Raw genomic sequence first — 24,380 nt, forward strand, 5'->3', positions numbered from 1 at the left:
TAGTATGTAGTATGTAGTATGTAGTATGGAAGTATGTAATATATAGTATGTAGTATGTAGTATGTAGTATGTAGTATGTAGTATGTAGTATGGAAGTATGTAGTATGTAGTATGTAGTATGTAATATGTAGTATATAGTATGTAGTATGCGATTTCGAACACAGTTCTCCCCGTTCACTGAGTTGTAACCCTGTGTCATTCTGTGAGTCTCCTGTAATGTCTGTCAGTTCTACGAGTCTTTTATTCGTTAACTTGTCCTGTTCCAGCTGTGCTTTAGTTTAGTTTTAATGAACCGCCTGTTCACCTCTCCGCCTGTCCTCGTCTCTGAGCCCTGCTTTGGGAGGTGGACTTCAGGGCCTCCTGATGTGATAAAGCCCACCTGAACGGCTCATCTCACTTTATTAAACCTTCAAACTCTTTTTGCATTTAGAGGATTTCTCATTCGATCTGAACATGTTCAACGCCTCAGCGCAGACTGTTTCTGTCACAGCTATTAATAGAGCCTGAATGTAAGACTCGGTGTGAGCGTTTGTGTTCTCATCACCCTGCTGCGTTTCTTCAAGAATGATGCGAGCTGACAGCTGAGGTAAACATCTCTTCATCACTTTCTGACTCTCCTCCTGCCCCCTGCCTGCTGAGGCGTGCCTCCTTCCCTACCTACAGGCTTCATGTCTATATAAGGCAGGTTCCTATGGTGATACAGCACAGTGAGAAAAAGCTGCAGGGAGGTGTGTGGTGTGTGTGTGTGTGTGTGTGTGGATAAAACATAAACAAAGAGACCATACGCAAACAATAGTGGGGCCGGGCCGCTCTCCGCAACAGCGAATAGGAAAGTCAAGAGCCATGGCCACTAGCAGTGGCAAAAAGAGAAAACTTGACCGGGAAAATCGCATTTTTCAGCCAAAATGGGAAGAAGAGTACCTCTTCAGTTTTGTTCTTTATTATGAAGAAGTTCAAATTCCTTTTTGCACTTTTTTTTAAGCAAAAGTTTTGTCTTTGTTGCTTATTAAGGACGTGTTAAAATGCATTTTATATGCAGAAAATAGTTGTATGTTGGTGCAATAAATATAAAATGTGTTCTTATTGAGAATCATTTGTAGCGTCTTTCATATCCAATTATTCGAAGTGCGTGGTCATGTGGCCCTCCAATGATAGTGCTGAAAAAATGTTGGCCCTCTTTATCATGGAAGTTGCCCATCCCTGTTTTAAACGGTCTTTTATTAACATTAAAAATATTGCCAGAGTCCATTTCGCCCATTTCTCTCTCTTGCCAGCACAGAGGTGCTGATGCATGCTTTTATTTCTAGTATATATGTGTGAGTTTATGCATGAATTGATTTGATTATTGATTTTATTATGTAAAGCACTTTTACAGCACTATACTTTTTAGTATGACAGGTGCTACATAAATAAAGTTTGATTTGATTTGATCGTAAACCGTCTCAAAGAGGCGCATTTTACACCTTTGAGAAGAATTTTGCTATTAAACACACACATTAACATTCTTTACAGCAATTACATGTATATTAAGATCCGCAAAATGTACAAACGTTTATTTACGGCCGTGACATTAAGACATTAAACGACTTCAAACTGTTCAATGAGCGCCTGAGAACAGGTGCAGTTGCAACTCCCGGCCGCTCGGTGTCGCTGTGGCTGACGACAGAAGCTGCATCTTTCTCTCCTGCTGACAGCTTGTGTTTTGGCGTCTTCTTCCCGTCTCTCGGTGCCGGAGTTTAGACTTTGAAAGATCAATTAATGCAGGTGAGTGCCGTAAAATGATTGTTTTTGCTGATCTATGTGGGGCAGAGGAGCAGAGAGCTTTCCTGTTCCTGTTTGTGTTAGCTAGCAGAGGTTATCCGCACACCGGTGCTTGCTTTATCGGACAGGAGCACATTTGAAGCGACCTTTTGGTGTTTACTGGAACAGTCAAAGGTTTTTTCAATTATTAATTGCTTTTCTTTTGCATGCTGGTAGATCTAAAGTAACATTTAGATTGTTTTTAAACCCGAAAAGTGAGGCCTGGGTCAGTTGATCCGGAGTTGGAACTAGTGAAGGTTGCAGCTAGCTGTTGGTCTTAATAAACTTGTGTAACTGACCTCTGTTTTCACTCAGATTTTTTGCTGTTTTTCTTTCTTTCTTTCTTCTTTTCATTCAGTCTTACATCATGAAGAGCTCCAAAGAGGCGGTCCAGGCAGCAGCCAAAGAGTTTCTGCAGTTTGTGAACAGAGGAGTGTCTCCATATCACGGTAAAGTCTGAAAAACTGATCTGAATAAAACCCTTTTTCACCTGCTGAATGGTGGAAATCCGCTCTGTGATTACATGTTTACTACTGTTTACTACCCGTTTGGCCTGGTTTTGGTTTTAAGCCTGATCACATCACATAGAAAATCATCCTGAACTTCATTCACAAAATCTCTGGATTATTATTATTTCTGAGTTCATCTCGCCTGACAGAAGCTGTTTATTAATTCCACAACTCTTGCAAAATGATAATAATCTAGCATTTATTGTCAAATAGCCACATTTCAGGATCTTGCTTATGTGCATTTTAATCTCTTCTTTCACCATCTTCCTTCTAGATTTGGCAGTTTTATAGTTTTTATCCCAGAAACAAAGAGTACAACTGACCCTTTTTTTAAGTACTTTAAAACTTCTCATCAATTTTAGATTAAGAGTTGGCAGATTGTGCAATAATAACCTGCGAGCTGTTCAAATTCTCTGCCCTGTAATGAGAGCAGAGATGTGCCCGTGTCGGCGTTAATGAGCAGGAAAACTGAAGATTATCGGACGACTTTGAGCTCAAGATAAGACGTTTCATCAGACCAACTCTTATCTTTACACACTGACCTGCCCTAAAGAGGGACTCCTACAGATAAGGGTCATCAAAGCAAAAGATAAACTTCTTATTATATTAATTTAGATCAAGTTATGCTGGAATTCTTAAACTATAGAAAATGCCACCTGACAGCAAAGATAACGAGCATGTAGATGGGTATATATGGACTGTTTGGACTGATTCCAGCTGCAGCTTACTTTTATAAATCAAATCAACTTTATTTGTAGCACATTTCATGTACAAACAATTCAAAGTGCTTTACATAAAATAAAAGCATTGCAGCAGGGAGTTCCACTCAGCATTAAAAATACATAAAATAATTTAAATGAATTTAAAAACAAGCAACAGTCCAGATAAGTTCAAAGATATCGTGCAGATTTCATGCATAGACACATGAGATGTGCAGGATGCCAAGCAGTACAGAGGGGAGGACACAGGTGTTAAGTTCAAAAGTGTTTTTTTTTATTTACCCAAACATGAAAAAGTATTAACAAAATCAACAACTGAACCGGCATGCTAATAAAAGAGGGCAACTCAAGATACTAAGTCCAAAAACATCACTGACAGGACTCAGACAAACAAAACTGACCTCATGAAATGACACACAAGGGCCCTTAAATACTGTTTAGCTAAACCATTCACACACAATAGGGGGAAACAAAAAGGCTGCCACATAACTACTAACACAACCCCACTGAGATGTATCTAAACACCCCCTTCAGTTTCCCCCACTTGACATGAAGCATTGGTTCAGTCCAATCAGGCCATCAGCAGTACTTCATGCATCTCAGCCTGTAGCCCATCAGGAAGGGGAAGCCAAACACCCAACCCAGGTAACTCCAACAAAGAAAGAAAGTATTAATACAACATAAAACTGAATTTACCTTGCAGTGTTCATATGTGTGCACTCCACATAAACCTTGCAAGGTATAAAGTAACAAACTACAACACATTATATAATTAAAGAATATTCAAAGTAATAATTACAAAGTAAATTAAAGAAAACCAAATTGTGGTAGGGTGTGGCTTGCCATCACATGAGAACAGAAATGTTTTTAACCTGGATTTAAAAATGTCTCCATTTGGTGAAAGTTTAATCTCCACTGGCAGTTTGTTCCACTTGTTGGCAGCATAACAGCTAAATGCTGCTTCTCCATGTTTAGTCTGGACTCTGGACTGGACCAGCTGACCTGAGTCCTTGGATCTCAGAGCTCTGCTGGCTTTATATTCTCTGAACATATCACAGATGTAAACCATCAGCAGGCTTTTAAAATCTATTCTGTGACTGACTGGAAGCCAGAGTAAAGATTTTAAAGCTGCTGTGATGTGTTCAGATCTCTTAGTCCGGGTTAAAACTCCAGCAGCAGCGTTCTGGATGAGCTGCAGATGTTTAATGCTCTTTGTGGGAAGTCCAGTTAAAAGAGCATTACAGTGATGGAGTCTGCTGGAGATGAATGCATGGATGAGTTTCTCCTGGAAACCTTTAATTCTGTTGATGTTTCTGAGGTGGTAAAAAGCTGCCTTGTTCCCTTTGCTCCCAAACAGAATGATAAAACCTAAAGCGATACCCCAGAGGGAACGATTGACTGGACTTCTTCTTCTTTTGCTCTGCAGTGGTAGAAGAATGCCGGCGCCGCCTGTTGGAGGCTGGATTCATTGAGCTGAAGGAGACGGAGCAGTGGGACATCAAGCCGGCTCGTAAGGTGGGTCAGAGACGGCCGGAGCTCCTGTTCGGGGGGGGGGGCTTTAAAACCAACGAGGTGAGAGTAAACTTCTTCCTCTCTGCAGTACTTTGTCACCAGGAACTTCTCCAGCCTCATCGCCTTCGCAGTGGGTGGACGCTACCTGCCAGGAAACGGCTTTTCCATGATCGGAGCCCACACAGACAGCCCCTGCCTCAGGGTGAGAGCTACTTCCACCTGTCAATCAAAGCCTGCTGCTGTGTTGTTCCGACTCCCCCGGGAAGCAGTCGGGCTGCTCGGCTTCCTCTGCAGCTCTCAGGAGGCAGCTGAAGTGTGAACGGGCAGTTAAAGGGACAGTTCCCCTCTTCTGACATGAAGCTGTATGACATCCCATATCAGCAACATCATTTCTGAACATCTTCTTACCCCCTGCTGCGTCCTGTGAGCAGAGTTCCAGCCTCGTTTTGGTGTTGATGAAGGTAGTCCGGCTAGTTGGCTGGGGTTTAAAAAATAAAGCGTTTTGCTTCTCAAAACAATATGCGTTCAACAGAGTAATACATTTGCATCACAAAATGGTTCTCCAGGAAAAAGTCAGACCTCACAATCGCTTGGCCCTATTTTCTCTCCCTTCGTATCACTGCCTGCTGCCGCCTGCCGACAGCCGCGCCTGTTACGCTGTTTGCTGCTCGGTCTGCTCGCTCTGCACAGCAGGCAGTGATACGAAGGGAGAGAAAATAGGGCCAAGAGATTGTGAGGTCTGACTTTTTCCTGGAGAACCATTTTGTGATGCAAATGTATTACTCTGTTGAACGCATATTGTTTTGAGAAGCAAAACGCTTTATTTTTTAAACCCCAGCCAACTAGCCGGACTACCTTCATCAACACCAAAACGAGGCTGGAACTCTGCTCACAGGACGCAGCAGGGGGGAAGAAGATGTTCAGAAATGATGTTGCTGATATGGGATGTTACACAGCTTCATGTCAAAAGAGGCGAACTGTCCCTTTAAAGCCTCACACATGCAGAGCTGCTTTTCATTTTCACGTCAGACTCCAAACATCTGCTTCCTGTTTCAGCCTTCATCACGTGTGTTAGGATGTGTATCGGCGCATGTTCGCCCCTTTGGGACTTTATTCTGGAACTTATAAAGTGATGAAGTTCTAATTAGTTTCTGATTTCTGATGCTAATTACACCCAAACATTGGTCCAGTTTGTCTTCAGATTGTATCCAGGGCAACAACCTTTAAAGAGACCTCATCCCGAGCCATTTTAGTTGTTTTAAGCCGCTGAAATCTTTGTGTTTTTAGGTGAAGCCGAGGTCTAAGAGGACGAAGCAGGGCTGTCTGCAGGTGGGAGTGGAGTGCTACGGTGGCGGCATCTGGAACACCTGGTTCGACAGGGACCTGACTGTAGCTGGCCGCGTTATGGTCAAGGTACCAGGAGTCCTACTGTTCTCATGCTGGGGTTCCAGCCTCTTCTTCTGTTTCTTATCTCGTTGTTCATCTCTGTCTTCTTCTTCTCACCTTTTGTGGTGAGAAAATCTTTTTCTTTTCATTCTACTGTGCGAAACCCGTCAGACTTCCAGACGGGGAACCTCGGGACGTGGTTTCAGACACCGGCCACTTCTCAGGCCCCTATAACGGCCGGTCATAGGCTGTGTTCGAAACCGCATACTACTCCTACTATTCATACTAACTTTTTGAGTTAATAAGCGAGTGTGAGTAAGCGAGAAGTTCCCGGATGCATACTAGATTCTCCTAAATGTTGGGTATGCATCATGAGGTTACTACTCATACTCAAACTACCCAAGATGCAACGTAACGTGACGTCGCCGATCGTCATTTCCTGTCAAAACGGCAGTTTCAAGCTAGCTACAATGAGCATAGGTTCACTTCCTGTTTTCAAAACAAAAGCACCAATTGTATGGTAATGGCTTTCCCTATGATAAAAGGCAACGGGTATTTTATTTTGTGAAAATAACCGGAAGTGCGTTGCTCACTACGGCTAGCTTTAGTAGCGCCGAATTCGTGGGAACAAAATGGTAAACAGCCGGTATTTTGTCAGGTTTTCAACACGTTGGGGATCTAAACGACTACTTTCTCGCCTGAAAATGTTTCAAATGTTGCTAAAGTTTACAGAGTTTAGAGCTTAAGGGAAATCAGCTTCAGGCCGGCTGATTTCGGCTCGGGCAGGAGCGAAATGCATTGTGGGTAAACGCTCTGCATACTGTCTGATCGATGAGTATGCAGTATGGAAGTATGCGGTTTCAAACACAGCCTTAGTCTGCTGTTCACAGTAATCTCTGTAATTAATATCGGGAAATATTATTAGTTTCTTCTACAGTTTTCCTTATTTTTTTTTAAATAATCTTGGAGGTCATTTCTAAATATTTTGTAGTTTTCTTCATGGTTTTCCTCTTCAATGTGACAGCAGCAGATTCCTCTGTTATCTGGTCTTCCTGCTGATTGAGGAATTTCTTTCTTTTCCCCCGCAGAGCGGCGGCAAGCTCGTCCAGCGACTGATGCACGTCTCCAGGCCTCTGCTCAGGATCCCGAACCTGGCCATCCACCTGCAGCGCGACGTCAATGACTCCTTTGGTCCCAACAAGGAGAACCACCTGTGAGTACAAGCTTCATTAAAGGGACAGTTCGCCTCTTTTGACATGAAGCTGTGTAACATCCCATATCAGCAACATCATTTCTGAACATCTTCTTACCCCCTGCTGCGTCCTGTGAGCAGAGTTCCAGCCTCGTTTTGGTGTTGATGAAGGTACATCATAAATGATGTTGCTGATATGGGATGTCATACAGCTTCATGTCAAAAGAGGCGAACTATCTGCTCACACCCTAGAAACGCATGAGAGATGTTGACCGTATCGCACCGAAATATCACGAATCGGCAAAGATCTCTGAGGAGTTTGTGTTTGAATGTTTCTGTGTCAGCGTGCCCATCCTCGCCACCGCGGTCCAGGAGGAGCTGGAGACGGGATCTTCTTCCTCTGGGGACGCCTCCGGTGCTGCCAACACAGTAAAACTCACAGTCTCACACACACATGCATCTCATACAACTCAGCGTCACTGTAAACATTTAAGCTCCCACTTCAGTTCTCTCCGACTTCTTCTTCTTTTCACATTGCTCCATGAGACGGAAAGAAAGGCCCACTTCCTCCTTCTTTTCTGCTGAGGTGTTACCTTTATGTGTGTGTAGCTTTAAAGCTGTACGGTACAAAAGTGTTGATCCAGCCCTCGTTTTTTATATATCTGAGTTCCAAGCAGCCAGACTTTGCTGTAATATTTTAAAGAGGTCTCGATCGATAGCTTTTATTTGAACATTTTCTGCCTTTTTCATCCATTTTCAGTTCAGATGAATGTGTTTTTTCTTTGTTAAGCCACTTAACTCTGACCTGTGAACCATTCAGGCAGGAAAAAGGCTCCTAACTCAAGCGATGAACCAGTGTTGTGTCCACACAGAACAGACAACTTAGCAAAGAAGCCGTTTTAAACTGGATCTTTAGGCACTTTGTTCCCAGCAGCCTGTCACAGAGACACATCATTTGTTCCCATTTCTTTAGCTGCCTCTGTGAAAAACAGTTTCATAGTTTCAACTTTTTTGTACATTTGGTAACTGAAAGCAGTTTTAACGTAAAAGAGTCAAATTAATATATGAAATTCAGTTTAAAAAAAATCCTAATCCCAAAAAAATTAACGTTATCATGTCTAAAAGTGGAAAAGTAGGAAAAAAAACAGACAATAATAAGAATTATATGTTATTCAACATCAAGAAAAAGTAAATAAGATTCAATTTAAAGCTTAAAAAAGGAATATAAGATATAATCTAATGACTAATTATGGAACAATTAATATAAATGAAATGATTAAACTGTTTTATGCCACCAGAAATGAATAATCTAGAAGCTCTTTGTGGGTTTCAGACTGGAATTAAGATTTGTTCCCATTTCTTTAGCTGCATGTGTGAAAAACAGCAAAGATAACACAGTCTGACAGACAGAAAACAGGATTTCTGCAGCAACAAGGTGATTCCCAAAGAGCTGTTAGCTGAAAACTTGGCATATATCAGCATGGTGTGCAGTGTGTCCTTAAAACATTTGAGGAAACTGGACAAGTGGAGGACAGAAGAAGAAGTGTCAGGCCTAAAGAACTATCTGCAGCAGATGAACAGGAGGAAATCTGACCCAAAGCCAGAAAAAAACACAAAAAAACCCCAGAAAAAACAGAAAATAAAACAAAAAAACACAAAATAAAACAAAAAAAACACAAAATAAACAGAAAATAAAACAAAAAACACAAAATAAAACAGAAAAAAAACACAAAATAAAACACAAACACAAATTAAAACAGAGTCCTGATCAATAACAGAACAGACAACTTAGCAAAGAAGCCATTTTAAACTTTAGGCACTTTGTTCCCAGCAGCCTGTCACAGAGACACATCATTTATTCCCATTTCTTTCGCTGCCTCTGTGAAAAACAGCAAAGATAACAGTTTGCTTCTCCCCTCCTCAGGCAGAGAAGCACCACCCGGCGCTGGTGAAGGTGCTGTGTTCAGAGCTGGGCGTCCAGCCTGAAGAGCTGCTGGACTTTGAGCTGTGCCTGGCCGACACGCAGCCTGCGGTGAGTTTGAAAGGCGTCCGCTGGCTTCCTGTCACCTGTTATAACCTGTCTGAAACACTGACTCTCCTCTCTGTTTGTTTGGTTTTGGATTCCTGCCTCTGAGCAGGCTTTGGGAGGTGTGTATGAGGAGTTCATCTACTCTCCTCGTCTGGATAACCTGCACAGCTGCTACTGCGCCCTGCAGGTCAGACCTCACTGCTGCACACTTCTGCATCACAGCGTTCATCTCATCTTCACTGGGGAACACTGAACATGCGTCTGAACTCCATGCTGAGGCCAGAGAAGCTTTTTATCATTAGACCTGATGAAACCTTTGGGAAACTGGCCCTGAAGCACATAGAGGAACATTCAAGTCCCAAAAAGTCCAGAGAGATAAACTTAGCTGCGTGTTTTTGTTTCATCTCACCAAACTCGGGCTGTGTTCGAAACCGCATGCTAGATGCTACATACTACACACTACACACTACACACTGTACACTACATACTGCATACTACATACTACACACTACATACTGCATACTACATACTACACACTACATACTGCATACTACATACTACATACTACACACTGCACACTGCATACTACACACTGCATACTACACACTACATGCTACACACTACATGCTACATGCTACACACTACATGCTACACACTACACACTGCATACTACACACTACACACTGTACACTACATACTGCATACTACATACTACACACTACACACTGCATACTACACACTACATGCTACATACTACACACTACATGCTACACACTACACACTGCATACTACACACTACACACTGCATACTGCACACTACACACTGCATACTACACACTACATGCTACATACTACACACTACATGCTACACACTACACACTGCATACTGCACACTACACACTGCATACTACACACTACATGCTACATACTACACACTACATGCTACACACTACACACTGCATACTGCACACTACACACTGCATACTACACACTACATGCTACACACTACACACTGCATACTGCACACTACACACTGCATACTACACACTACACACTACATGCTACACACTACACACTACATGCTACACACTACACACTGCATACTACACACTACACACTGCATACTACATACTGCACACTACACACTGCATACTACACACTACATGCTACATACTACACACTACATGCTACATACTGCACACTACACACTGCATACTACACACTACACGCTACATACTACACACTACATGCTACACACTACACACTGCATACTGCACACTACACACTGCATACTACACACTACATGCTACATACTACATACTACACACTGCATACTACACACTACACACTGCATACTACACACTACACACTGCATACTACACACTGCATACTACACACTGCACACTACACACTGCATACTACACACTGCATACTACACACTACACACTGCATACTGCATACTACACACTGCATACTGCACACTACACACTGCATACTGCACACTACACACTGCATACTACACACTACACACTGCATACTGCACACTACACACTGCATACTACACACTGCATATTACATGCTACACACTACACACTGCATACTACACACTGCACACTACACACTGCATACTGCACACTACACACTGCATACTACACGCTGCATACTACACACTACATGCTACACACTACACACTGCATACTACACACTGCATACTACACACTACACACTGCATACTGCACACTACACACTGCATACTACACACTGCATACTACACACTACATGCTACACACTACACACTACATACTGCACACTACATACTGCACACTACACACTGCATACTACACACTGCATACTACACACTACACACTGCATACTACACACTACATACTACACACTACATGCTACACACTACACACTGCATACTACACACTGCATACTACACACTGCATACTGCACACTACACACTGCATTCTACACACTACACACTGCATACTACACACTGCATACTGCACACTACACACTGCATACTACACACTGCACACTACACACTGCATACTACACACTGCATACTGCATACTACACACTGCATACTACACACTGCATACTACACACTGCATACTACACACTACACACTGCATACTGCACACTACACACTGCATACTACACACTGCATACTACACACTGCATACTACACACTACACACTGCATACTACACACTGCATACTGCACACTACACACTGCATACTACACACTGCATACTACACACTGCATACTGCACACTACACACTGCATACTACACACTGCATACTACACACTGCATACTACACACTACACACTGCATACTACACACTACATACTACACACTGCATACTGCACACTACACACTGCATACTACACACTACATGCTACACACTACACACTACATGCTACACACTACACCCTGCATACTACACACTGCATACTGCACACTACACACTGCATACTGCACACTACACACCGCATACTGCACACTACATACTGCATACTACACACTACATACTACACACTGAACACTACACACTGCATACTACATACTGCATACTACACACTACACACTACATACTACACGCTACACGCTACATAATACATACTGCATACTACATACTACATACCACATACTTCCATATAGCATACTCATCGATCAGACAGTATGCAGAGCGTTTACCCCAGGGCTGTAGTCAAGACCACCTTTGTCGAGTCCAAGACAAGTCCAAGACCAGGACCGGTCGAGTCCAAGACAAGACCGAGTCCAAATAGGTTCAAGTCCAAGACAAGACCGAGTCCAAATAGGTTCAAGTCCAAGACAAGACCGAGTCCAAATAGGTTCAAGTCCAAGACAAGACCGAGTCCAAATAGGTTCAAGTCCAAGACAAGACCGAGTCCGAGTCAAGACCGAGTCCAGGACAGAAAAGAACAAGTTGTATGCATGACAGTAGCCACTCTCACTCCCTCAAGTCAAATTCTATTAAATGCATGTGGCCTGACATAGTTTATTACGATCAGATCACACAGTATAACATGTTAACAACAAAGTTATGTTATATACTTAGTTATATAAATTAACAAGCAACTCAGCAATATATATTAACTTTGCTCCGTTTCAGAGACGTGCAGCCAGGGCATGCTTGCGCCTCCTGCTAGTTAGAGTAATGTCAGTAGCTGGCTGTTGCTAAGCCTCTCAATATAAAACTGAGGAAATCATCGCCAATGTCAGATATTATAAACATTACCAAAATATACCACCTTTCACGCAAATATGACACAGAGCTACCACCATACAGTATCAAACTTATAACTTTAGGGCTGACTTAACCTGATGCAACGTTTACTTTACCCCACCATTTATTTTACCCTAAAGTGAACGTTAACGTAAACGCTCGAGCGTTCGTGTAGACTCGAGTACTACAGCCCTGGTTTACCCACAATGCATTTCGCTCCTGCCCGAGCCGAAATCAGCCGGCCTGAAGCTGATTTCTCTTAAGCTCTAAACTCTGTAAACTTTATCAACATTTGAAACATTTTCAGGTGAGAAAGTAGTCGTTTAGATCCCCAACGTGTTGAAAACCTGACAAAATACCGGCTGTTTACAATTTTGTTCCCACGAACTCGGCGCTACTAAAGCTAGCCGTAGTGAGCAACGCACTTCCGGTTATTTTCACAAAATAAAATACCCGTTGCCTTTTATCATAGGGAAAGCCATTACCATACAATTGGTGCTTTTGTTTTGAAAACAGGAAGTGAACCTACCCTCGTTGTAGCTAGCTTGAAACTGCCGTTTTGACAGGAAATGACGATCGGCGACTTCACGTTACGTTGCATCTTGGGTAGTTTGAGTATGAGTAGTAACCTCATGATGCATACCCAACATTTCGGAGAATCTAGTATGCATCCGGGAACTTCTCGCTTACTCATACTCACATACTAACTCAGAAAGTTAGTAGGAGTAGTAGGAGAAGTATGCGGTTTCGAACACAGCCTCCTGTGAAGAGAGCATCCTCTTTCTTTCCTTTATTAAGAAGGTTCCTTGTGGCGAACCCAGCCAGACAATGCCGAAGCTTACTGATGTTTCCAGAAGAATTTATTGATGTACAGCCGTTCGTTTCTTATTTTGCACAAATCCTTTCCTAACTGGAACACCGTAAGAGCTAAGGACAGACAAATTAAACAAAATGAGCTCCTTTTAGCTTAATATCACCGCATACACACTCTACGGAGGCTAACGTTATCATGAACAGCAACTTAAATATCAGCATGAAGAATAAACACTCTATCACATTAAGTCTGCTAAACACACATAGCTCCACATAAAACATATTTCTACAACATACCTTGTTCGCAGTTCTAGCCAGGTGCTTATACGGAAAAAACCTCAGAGTGCACAGCTATGTTGATATCTGACCGTCACTTTTAATCATCAGCTCCTTGCGAAGTCAATTTCTTTGTTCGCTGCCTCTACTCTCCGACCGGGAGTACCAAAATAAAAGCATGTAATAGTAAAAGCGGAAATGACAAATAAAAGCCTACAGGCAGCAATAATCGGTTATTAGATCCCTTTTTAAGAGTTGCTTACATTCCTCCTGTTCTAACCTCCTCTACGGCCTCCTGCCCGTTTGCTCTCCGCTCAGGCACTGATGCAGTCGTGCTCCGGAGACTCTCTGGACAAAGATCCCAACGTCCGCATGATCACTCTGTACGACAACGAGGAGGTGAGTGCAGGTGGAGGCAGGAGGCCACGCCTCCTCCGCCTGGGATGAGAGGGAGTGGCTTACTTTAGCACTTTGTGCTGTTTGTGGACGCTGGTGTCTCTGATTTGGGGGGAGAAGCTAAAATGCTGATATTTGACGACCGAAAAAGTTTAATTACAGATAAACTGCATCTTCTGCAGGTTACAGGAACCACAGCTTTTGTCTTACAGCAGCATAAAATGATTAAATTCCCCCCAAAAATGAGCAGTTAAAGTGATACTCCGGAGTAGATTCAACCTGGGGTCATTTGAACCGTGATATCCAGCCAAGTAGCCCACCCGCAGTTTTTTCGATATTGGCTGAACATCAGCTGAGTTACTGAGTTATCCCGAATAGCTTCGTACAAGGGTTAATGGAACCTGGCAGTATCTCCAAAATTACCACACTAAAATCACATGCCATGACACCAAACTTCTACAGTAGTACAAATATGGTCTGTACTCACCAAACGATGCATTTGGAAGTTTGTACATAGTCCAGGAGTTTATTATTATCAACACAAGCCTGATAGCTTCTCTGCTGCTAAAGCTGCGTCGACGTCACTTCCTTGATCTGGGAGCTTCAAAGTAAGATGAGGGTTGATCTACTACTGTAGACAACAAAGTATATGCTATATTCTACATGTTTTTTTATGAATTTTTATGTTGTAGAGTTGTGAAGTTATTTTATCAATGGAGAAATTGAGCAGCCTTGCTTTGTTGTCTACAGTAGTAGATCAGCCCTCATCTTACTTTGAAGCTCCCAGCTCTCTGAAGTGACGTCGACGCAGCTTTAGCAGCAGAGAAGCTATCAGGCTTGTGTTGATAATAATAAACTCCTGGACTATGTACAAACTTCCAAATGCATCGTTTTGTGAGTACAGACCATATTTGTACTACTGTAGAAGTTTGGTGTCATGACATGTGATTTTAGTGTGGTAATTTTGGAGATACGGACCAGGATCCGTTAACCCTTGTACGAAGCTATTCGGGATAACTCAGTAACTCAGCTGATGTTCAGCCAATATCGAAAAAACTGCGGGTGGGCTACTTGGCTGGATATCACGGTTCAAATGACCCCAGGTTGAATCTACTCCGGAGTATCACTTTAATAGTTCACAAAATTTCAGCTGTTTTTTCCTTTGAAACTTTCAGTTTTATGAGGATAAAAGCTGCTTGTGCTGTCTGCAGGTGGGATCAGAGAGTGCTCAGGGGGCTCAGTCCAACCTGACGGAGCTCATCCTCACCCGGCTCGCCGCCTCTTCCTCCAACCTGACTGCCTTCCAGCAGGCGGCGCCGCTCTCCTTCATGATCAGCGCCGACATGGCGCACGCCGTGCACCCCAACTACCAGTCAGTACCGACACAAACATTTCACCAGCTGCACTCACAGGAAGGAAGCTGCATCTTTCCATGTTTTACACACAAAACACGGAAGTCAAGCAGGGTTTGAACCAGTTAAATGTGTTTTTCTGAAGCAGAAAAGGAAAAGTTTCCACTCGGATCCAGTTTTTTTCCTGGTGGAAATGAGCAAGCAGCCCAGAGCAGCGGGTTGAACCTCTCAGACAAACAAATGTTCGAACACAAAGTAAATAATCATGAGAAAATGAGTTCTGCAGCTCCTCGCATGGATCGGTGGAGTGTGAGCATCCGGGGGGGGGGGTCAGAAGGGTCAGACGGGTGGAATAGTTGCTCCATTGATAAATGGATTGAAGATTATAAAAAGGGCTGGGCGAGTTAACTCGTTATTATCGCGTTAACGCATTAATTATTTAACGCCGATAAATATTTTATCGTGCATTAACGCAGGTTTTATTATTTTTTTTTTAAATATAATTTTTCGAGGGCTTTTGTGCCTTTTAATGGAAAGTTCAGAGAGACAGGAAGCAGGGGGCAGAGAGAGGGGGAACAACACGCAGCACAGGGCCGTCCGATGCGGGACTCGAGCTGCCAGCTGCAGCGAGGACTATAGCCTCTGTACATGGGGCGCCTGCTCAACCCACTACGCCACGGACCCCCCGTTTTATTATTTATTTTATTTTGTAAAAGTCTGCTGCTCACAGGCTTTTATTCTGTAAAAGTCTGCTGCTGTCTGCTGTGGAACAGGAAAAGAAAGTAATCGGCGGATCCACCAAACATGGAGAAGGGTACGGAACTTTTACTCGGCCATTTTCATTTTAAAGTTCTTCCAGACGGCGGAGTCGACAGAACCAAAGTCATCTGTAAACACTGCCAAGTTGAATTGTCTTCTCAGCGTAGTAGTTCCAGTCTAAAATGTCACTTAAAGGCAAAACACACAACTGATAGCAGCAAGTCATTCAAGGAAACAGACAGTGGAGCGAGGCTTCTAAATAAAAACTACAGAAAGATGCTGATGTTAAAAGTGTGTTTGCACAACAAATGTTATGGCACTTTCATTCATATGGCAGCACATTTAAAATAAAACTAAATGCTAAAAGCTATACGCTACTTTTGGATTCATTTTTGGATTCTGCGTACAAATGAGATTAATCGTGATTAATCAGGGAAATCATGTGATTAATTAGATTAAACAGTTTAATCGTTGCCCAGCCCTAGTTTATAATGAAAAATGAGGCAGGTGAGCCTCGGCTTTGCTCTGCAGGTGTGTTTCGGATCGGCACCGTTCCAGCTTCACTCTCCACAGAATGAATCCAGTTCTTCTCGTTCTCGCTCTTCCTCTGGACTGGAAGCAGCCCGAGTTCTGCTCATTCTGTCGTCCGGTTCAGATGCACGTCTGGGATGAAAGTTAGCCGTTATGGGCTGGTTGCTAACCTGAGCTAACGCATTAATGTTGCAGGATTTAGCTCTAACGGTGAAATAAAGCGGTTCTCTGCCTTTTTAACATGTTTTAAACAGCAACGAGCCTCAGAAGCTGCTTCATTCAGCTTTTAAAGCAGATCTCAGTCCAACTGTGCAAATAAACCCCCACAGGTTTACTCTGACTTCTACTGACATGTACTATTTCTGCCAGCTGGACCAGAACAAGAGCTCATCCAAGCAGAGCATCATCACATGAAGATTAAGATTACTCATCATACTTTACTGTAACTGTAACCATTTGATGGCCAAAAGCTGCATATAAATGACACAAAAAAGGGAAAAATGACATATTAAGAGGTTTACAATGTCTTTAATGTCTCAGGGAGAAGCATGAAGAGAACCACCGACCGGCTTTCCACAAGGTCAGCTTTCCCAATTAATGTTTATTTTCTTGAAATGTGATTTAAAAATAAGAATCCTGTGTTGGAATTCAGCTGCAGTAACAGGTCTGAGTGGATGTCATTGATCCTTTCAGGGCCCGGTGATCAAGTTTAACAGCAACCAACGCTACGCCACCACGGCGGTCACCGCCTCCGTGGTCAGAGAAGTGGCCGGCCGGGTTGGCGTGCCCCTGCAGGTACCGTGTGTGGAAGTATTTTAAGATAATGCACATAAACAAACACCCTGAAGTGTGGAGCATTGACCCCATTAATCATGTGGATTGTAATTTTCTGTCCTATGTTGAAGCTGAGTTGACACTTTGATGGATCGCCATGAAATGAGAAATCTGTATTTTTTCAGGGGGTGAATTTATTCGTAATTTAATCTCTGTACAGAAAAAGGTTTGAGATGCTCAGAGCCTCAGAGTTAAATCTGAGGGGGGAAGGCTGCTGGGTTTAATAACAGGAGACGTCTAACATCTGAGTGGAAATCCATTGTTTTTGCTTCATGTGCAAAGTGGTGATGAGCAGAAAAAAGGTTATTTATACCCAGAACAAGTGGGAAGAGTCCAAAACTGGTTATTTAAAGCTCTGCTCACAGTCTTCTACTTTGTGACCCGCCGACGCAACAGTTAGCTTCAGTTAGCTTCAGTTAGCTTCCTCTGAGCTTAGTTAGCGTCCTCTGAGCTTAGTTACCTTCAGTTAGCTTCCTCTGAGCTTAGTTACCTTCAGTTAGCTTCCTCTGAGCTCAGTTACCTTCAGTTAGCTTCCTCTGAGCTTAGTTACCGTCAGTTAGCTTCCTCTGAGCTTATTTACCGTCAGCTAGCTTCCTCTGAGCTTAGTTACCGTCAGCTAGCTTCCCCTGAGCTTAGTTACCGTCAGCTAGCTTCCTCTGAGCTTAGTTACCGTCAGCTAGCTTCCCCTGAGCACAGTTACCTTCAGTTAGCTTCCTCTGAGCACAGTTACCTTCAGTTAGCTTCCTCTGAGCTTAGTTACCGTCAGTTAGCTTCCTCTGAGCTTAGTTACCGTCAGCTAGCTTCCCCTGAGCTTAGTTACCGTCAGCTAGCTTCCCCTGAGCTTAGTTACCTTCAGCTAGCTTCCTCTGAGCACAGTTACCTTCAGTTAGCTTCCTCTGAGCTTAGTTACCGTCAGTTAGCTTCCTCTGAGCTTAGTTACCTTCAGTTACCTTCCCCTGAGCTTAGTTACCTTCAGTTAGCTTCCCCTGAGCTTAGTTACCGTCAGCTAGCTTCCTCTGAGCACAGTTACCTTCAGTTAGCTTCCTCTGAGCTCAGTTAGCTTCAGTTAGCTTCCTCTGAGCACAGTTACCTTCAGTTAGCGTCCTCTGAGCTCAGTTACCTTCAGTTAGCTTCCTCTGAGCACAGTTACCTTCAGTTACCTTCCTCTGAGCTCAGTTACCTTCAGTTAGCTTCCTCTGAGCTCAGTTACCTTCAGTTAGCTTCCTCTGAGCTCAGTTACCTTCAGTTACCTTCCTCTGAGCTTAGTTACCGTCAGTTAGCTTCCTCTGAGCTCAGTTACCTTCAGTTAGCTTCCTCTGAGCTCAGTTACCTTCAGTTACCTTCCTCTGAGCTCAGTTACCTTCAGTTACCTTCCTCTGAGCTTAGTTACCGTCAGTTAGCTTCCTCTGAGCTCAGTTACCTTCAGTTAGCTTCCTCTGAGCTCAGTTACCTTCAGTTACCTTCCTCTGAGCTCAGTTACCTCCAGTTACCTTCCTCTGAGCTCAGTTACCTTCAGTTAGCTTCCTCTGAGCTCAGTTACCTTCAGTTACCTTCCTCTGAGCTTAGTTACCGTCAGTTAGCTTCCTCTGAGCTTAGTTACCGTCAGCTAGCTTCCCCTGAGCTTAGTTACCGTCAGTTAGCTTCCTCTGAGCTCAGTTACCTTCAGTTAGCTTCCCCTGAGCTTAGTTACCTTCAGTTAGCTTCCCCTGAGCTTAGTTACCGTCAGCTAGCTTCCTCTGAGCACAGTTACCTTCAGTTAGCTTCCTCTGAGCTCAGTTAGCTTCAGTTAGCTTCCTCTGAGCACAGTTACCTTCAGTTAGCGTCCTCTGAGCTCAGTTAGCTTCAGTTAGCTTCCTCTGAGCACAGTTGCCTTCAGTTAGCTTTCTCTGAGCACAGTTGCCTTCAATTAGCTTCCTCTGAGCTCAGTTACCTTCAGTTAGCTTCCTCTGAGCTCAGTTACCTCCAGTTACCTTCCTCTGAGCTCAGTTACCTTCAGTTAGCTTCCTCTGAGCTCAGTTACCTTCAGTTAGCTTCCTCTGAGCTCAGTTACCTTCAGTTACCTTCCTCTGAGCTCAGTTACCTCCAGTTACCTTCCTCTGAGCTCAGTTACCTCCAGTTAGCTTCCTCTGAGCTCAGTTACCTCCAGTTAGCTTCCTCTGAGCTTAGTTACCTTCAGTTAGCTTCCTCTGAGCTTAGTTACCGTCAGTTAGCTTCCTCTGAGCTTAGTTACCATCAGTTAGCTTCCCCTGCAGTGTTTCCCACAGATGTGAAGGCAATGTGTGGTGGTGGGCCCGGGGGGGGGGTTAAAAATTCTTCAAAATAATTCCTTCGTTAATAATTGGTCACACAGAACTTTATTGTATTAACCCATAAGAACCCAGACCCATTTCTACTTAAATGAAAATTAAGGGGGTTATAACAGACTAAATAGACCACATAGAACCCATTTCAGAATTTTTTTCCAAAATATCACCCCCCCACTGTCAGAGATCTGTAATGTGACATATATGTCACATTGGGAGTTAAGAACCTGGATAATTTCTCCATCAAGGAAAATTATGGGGGACGTAAGGATGTGTGACACCTGTGTCACGGTGGGTGGCACAGGTGCGGCTTATCTGCAGATTTTCACATCTTCATTGTAAACAAATGAATAACATAGCTAATTACACTGGTGGGACTGTTCAGCTGTTTCAGACTGATACCTCCGGTTCAGGCTGGTCCTCATCCTCAACGCGTCTCTTTTTCAATCGCGGAAAATATTTTTCAATACTCATCTGGATTGAAGCAGCAAACATTCAGTGTAAGAGTTTAAAAAAAACTACTTTATTTGATTCACAGCTGCTAGTGTTTTGACCTCGACAAACCCAACTACATTTTTTTTTTTTTTTACGGCAAACTTGCGACTAGTTAACTTCATAAAGAAGGCGTAATCGCTTGTTTGCTATGGGTCGGGACGGGACAACATTGTATTAAAAATATAAAATATTTTTATAGGACTTTTTAATGTGTGATTTTATAAAGGTGCACGTGATACCAACCTTTCGTGAATTTCGCCAGCAGTCTTCTTTCGGTTGAGCCAGAGCTATAGAGCTAATCTAAGCTAGCAGCTTCCACGCTTCCAGAGAAGCACGGAGGGGAGGGGCTGTGTGTGTGTGTAGGCTATGCGAGAGAGACGCGAGGGACAGAGAGACGGAGGTAGAGCAGGGAAAGGAAATGCAGCTTAACGAATACGAGTATTTTTTAAATAGCGTTAAAAAAAAATAATAATAACGAAACGCAATATGTGGCGGCCGATGTTTAATCTGTGGCGCACCGCCACGAATTAGTCTATGTGTGGGAAACACTGCCCTGAGCTTAGTTATCTTCAGTTAGCTTCCTCTGAGCACAGTTATCTTCAGTTAGCTTCCTCTGAGCTCAGTTACCTTCAGTTAGCTTCCTCTGAGCTCAGTTACCTTCAGTTACCTTCCTCTGAGCTTAGTTACCTCCAGTTACCTTCCTCTGAGCTCAGTTAGCTTCCTCTGAGCTCAGTTACCTTCAGTTAGCTTCCTCTGAGCTCAGTTACCTTCAGTTAGCTTCAGTTAGCTTCCTCTGAGCTTAGTTACCTCCAGTTAGCTTCCTCTGAGCTCAGTTACCTTCCCCTGAGCTCAGTTAGCTTCAGTTAGCTTCCCCTGAGCTCAGTTAGCTTCAGTTAGCTTCCCCTGAGCTCAGTTGGCTTCAGTTAGCTTCCCCTGAGCTCAGTTAGCTTCCTCTGAGCTCAGTTACCTTCAGTTAGCTTCCCCTGAGCTCAGTTAGCTTCAGTTAGCTTCCCCTGAGCTCAGTTACCTTCAGTTAGCTTCCTCTGAGCTCAGTTACCTTCCTTTGAGCTCAGTTAGCTTCCCCTGAGCTCAGTTAGCTTCAGTTACCTTCCTCTGAACTCAGTTAGCTTCAGTTAGCTTCCCCTGAGCTCAGTTACCTTCAGTTAGCTTCCTCTGAGCTCAGTTAGCTTCCCCTGAGCTCAGTTACCTTCAGTTAGCTTCCTCTGAGCTTAGTTACCTTCAGTTAGCTTCCTCTGAGCTCAGTTACCTTCAGTTAGGTTCCTCTGAGCTCAGTTACCTTCAGTTAGCTTCCTCTGAGCTCAGTTACCTTCAGTTAGCTTCCTCTGAGCTCAGTTACCTTCAGTTAGCTTCCTCTGAGCACAGTTACCTTCAGTTAGCTTCCTCTGAGCTCAGTTACCTTCAGTTAGCTTCCTCTGAGCTCAGTTACCTTCAGTTAGCTTCCTCTGAGCTCAGTTACCTTCAGTTAGCTTCCTCTGAGCTCAGTTACCTTCAGTTAGCTTCCTCTGAGCTCAGTTACCTTCAGTTAGCTTCCTCTGAGCTCAGTTACCTTCAGTTAGCTTCCTCTGAGCTCAGTTACCTTCAGTTAGCTTCCTCTGAGCTCAGTTACCTTCAGTTAGCTTCCTCTGAGCTCAGTTACCTTCAGTTAGCTTCCTCTGAGCTCAGTTACCTTCAGTTAGCTTCCTCTGAGCTCAGTTTATCAGCTTGGTGTCTCCAGAAGCTGCAGTTGCTCTGAATGACCTCCAGAGGTCACTCAGGCTGATGGAGCAAACTGAAGTAAATGTAAACGTTTAACAAAGTAAAAGCCTCGATGTTCTTTCAGATTAAGACTTTTCTGTTGCCCCCACGCAGGACGTGATGGTCCGTAACGACAGCCCCTGCGGGACCACCATCGGGCCCATCCTGGCCGCTCGTCTCGGCATTCCCGTGATGGACATCGGCGCCCCGCAGCTGTCCATGCACTCCATCAGGGAGATGTGCTGCACCTCCAGCGTGCTGCAGAGCACCACCCTGTTCCAGGTAGCTTCTACAGATGGAGGTTTCTGACCCGCTTCATCAGGTCTGTGAGCTCCGAGTCCCACAGACCTGATGAACCTCTCTGTGCTTTAACCCAGGGGTTCACAAACTTTTCCATGCCAAGGAAACAGTATCAGCTTTGCAAACCACAGACAATGCTACAAAATATGTAAAGAAACATCAACTTTTAGGACGTATTTTCTTTCTTTTCTTCACGGACAGCAGCTCGCCGTGTGAATGCAGCCTGACTAAATGCTCTTCTTTACGTCTGAAGAAGTCGACCTTTTTTTCGGACTCTGCCGGATGTTTTTGTATCAAGTGACGCTGAAGTTTCGAAGGTTTTAAACACTCATTTGAGAGGGTCTCCAGACAGAGGACGCATTCGGGCAATCGTGGCCATTTTTCTGTACGGCTGTAAAGCCAAACTTAATGTCTGCTGCCTCGTACTTTCTGATTTTAGTTGCCCAGTTCTTTCGGTCTCTTCGTAGTCAAAGATCTGTCCATTTTGGCTAAGCTAGCTACACGCTAGCTTGAGGAGCAGAGCAGCTTTAGAACAGGCGCAAACCGCCAGGTCTACCATGTTTTGACTGGCAGCCAATCAGAAAGGCAAGCATGGCAAATAACATTTCCATATGACATATTATTATAAATTGTATTTTACAATACTGATTAAAAAAAAAGTGACTTTTTTATGTGTAAAAAAAAAAAATATATTTTCAATTTTTGCATTTTTTTGCATTTTTTTCTTATCTTCCCTCCAATTTTCTGAGGGGCCCCCACTTTGAAAACCACTGCTTTAACCCACGCCCCCGCTTCCTGTCCTCTTCCTCCTGCAGGGCTTCTTCGAGCTGTTCCCCGCCGTGAGGAGCACGCTGGTGGTCGACTAGCCCCGGCTGCTGTTCGCATCACGTGACTGCGTTACTGTGAAAGTTTTTAGATTTTCCACCTTCAAACTCAACATGCTGGTTTTAGAAAGCCTCCCGGATGTTCTGCAGAGGAGCTCGCTGCTTTCTGATGAAGAGATCATTCAGGAAAGAATAAATTCATCATGAAAATGATCCCGCTGTGGTCCAGTTTTTACTGATTCTGTGTGCTGAATCGTGTTTAGGTGGAAATGTGATGTTTCATGCTGCAGGAGAAGCTGCAGTCACCTCCTCAGTTTTAATAAAATGCATCTGCGGCTCTGCCAAAGCGTCCCGGCAGCTTTCTGGCACAGAGACGCGGACCTGCCAGCCAAGCCGTGATGCGGCTTTTAGTTTCATTACTTTATTTACTTCGGTGTAGAAGACCGAGCTGTCGGCTGCTGGAATGAGACGCGTGGAAGTTAGAAAATATATTCATCAGATGAGATGTGATAGGCAGACACGAGTCCAAAAGTATCCGTCCGTCCATTTTCTGTACCGGCTTAATGCAACTGGAGCCCATCCCAGCGGTCCAAAGCAATCATTTTCATCATTTTTAGAAAGTTTAAAGCTTATGTTTCTCACTGTGTTCCATCAGCTTCCTTTTAATGGCTCCTTTCAGTAGTTTGGGAACTGAATAGTTTGAGTTTTTCAGAGGAATCTGAGTCCTTTCCCTCTGAATCTAAGATGTCAGCTGCTCAACAGTCCGCAGTTATTGTTGTCCCCTTCTTATGGAAGGTTTTCTGTGCCATCATTTTGAATACGAATTTCTAATTTTGAATTTTTACAGCATCAAAATCAGACTTTGAATTTGAAAAACCAACAGTGTAAAAAAAAAATCAACATCTAAAAAAAAATTCAGTGGAAAGAGAACCAGACTCAACATCCTGGTAAACAGGGAGAAGCAATCGATCCCAGATCAGCCATGTCCACCAGTGACGCGCGGGTCGACGAAAAAACATCCCGCAACCGACCGCTTTTTCCACTAACCCGCCCGTTAACTCAGACCGCAAGAAATATTTATGAAAGAATGTTGACCCGACCCGCTTTTTAAAAAAGTAGCCAATGGTCTTAATGAGCATCCTAGCGTCATTGGCAACGCACAACGGACCTCATATAGCCTACCTGCATTCATTTTTAAGGTGTTAAAATTGTAAGATGGCATTGCTTGTAGGTTTATGTTGACAAACTTGCCCCGCTTCAGCATTCAAAAGTTAAATTAGCGCTCAGCATCTAAAAGAATACAATCGAGGTAGCCTTCCCACAACAATTGGCTATAGG

The 24,380-nt window shown here is 43.5% G+C and overlaps 1 protein-coding gene across 2 annotated transcripts; it reads left to right on the forward strand.

The window, feature by feature from the left end:
- The first annotated feature begins 1,674 nt into the window (after positions 1-1,674).
- dnpep (aspartyl aminopeptidase) lies at positions 1,675-23,255 on the forward strand. 2 transcript variants are annotated; one of them, XM_075477077.1, is made up of 15 exons: positions 1,675-1,764; positions 2,159-2,249; positions 4,455-4,543; positions 4,629-4,742; positions 5,828-5,953; positions 7,015-7,139; positions 7,463-7,547; positions 9,043-9,150; positions 9,257-9,334; positions 13,812-13,892; positions 15,101-15,261; positions 17,072-17,111; positions 17,225-17,326; positions 22,033-22,200; positions 23,034-23,255. In XM_075477077.1, the coding sequence occupies exons 1-15, from the start codon at positions 1,759-1,761 to the stop codon at positions 23,082-23,084; spliced, it is 1,425 nt and encodes a 474-aa protein (XP_075333192.1). In that variant the 5' UTR covers positions 1,675-1,758; the 3' UTR covers positions 23,085-23,255. The 2 variants fall into 2 exon arrangements, with proteins under 2 accessions (XP_075333192.1, XP_075333193.1); XM_075477078.1 differs by lacking the exon at positions 1,675-1,764 and adding an exon at positions 1,833-1,935.
- Positions 23,256-24,380: the final 1,125 nt, after the last annotated feature.

This window comes from Odontesthes bonariensis, chromosome 11 (assembly GCF_027942865.1).
Source record: "Odontesthes bonariensis isolate fOdoBon6 chromosome 11, fOdoBon6.hap1, whole genome shotgun sequence".
In the NCBI taxonomy this organism is placed as follows: domain Eukaryota; kingdom Metazoa; phylum Chordata; class Actinopteri; order Atheriniformes; family Atherinopsidae; genus Odontesthes; species Odontesthes bonariensis.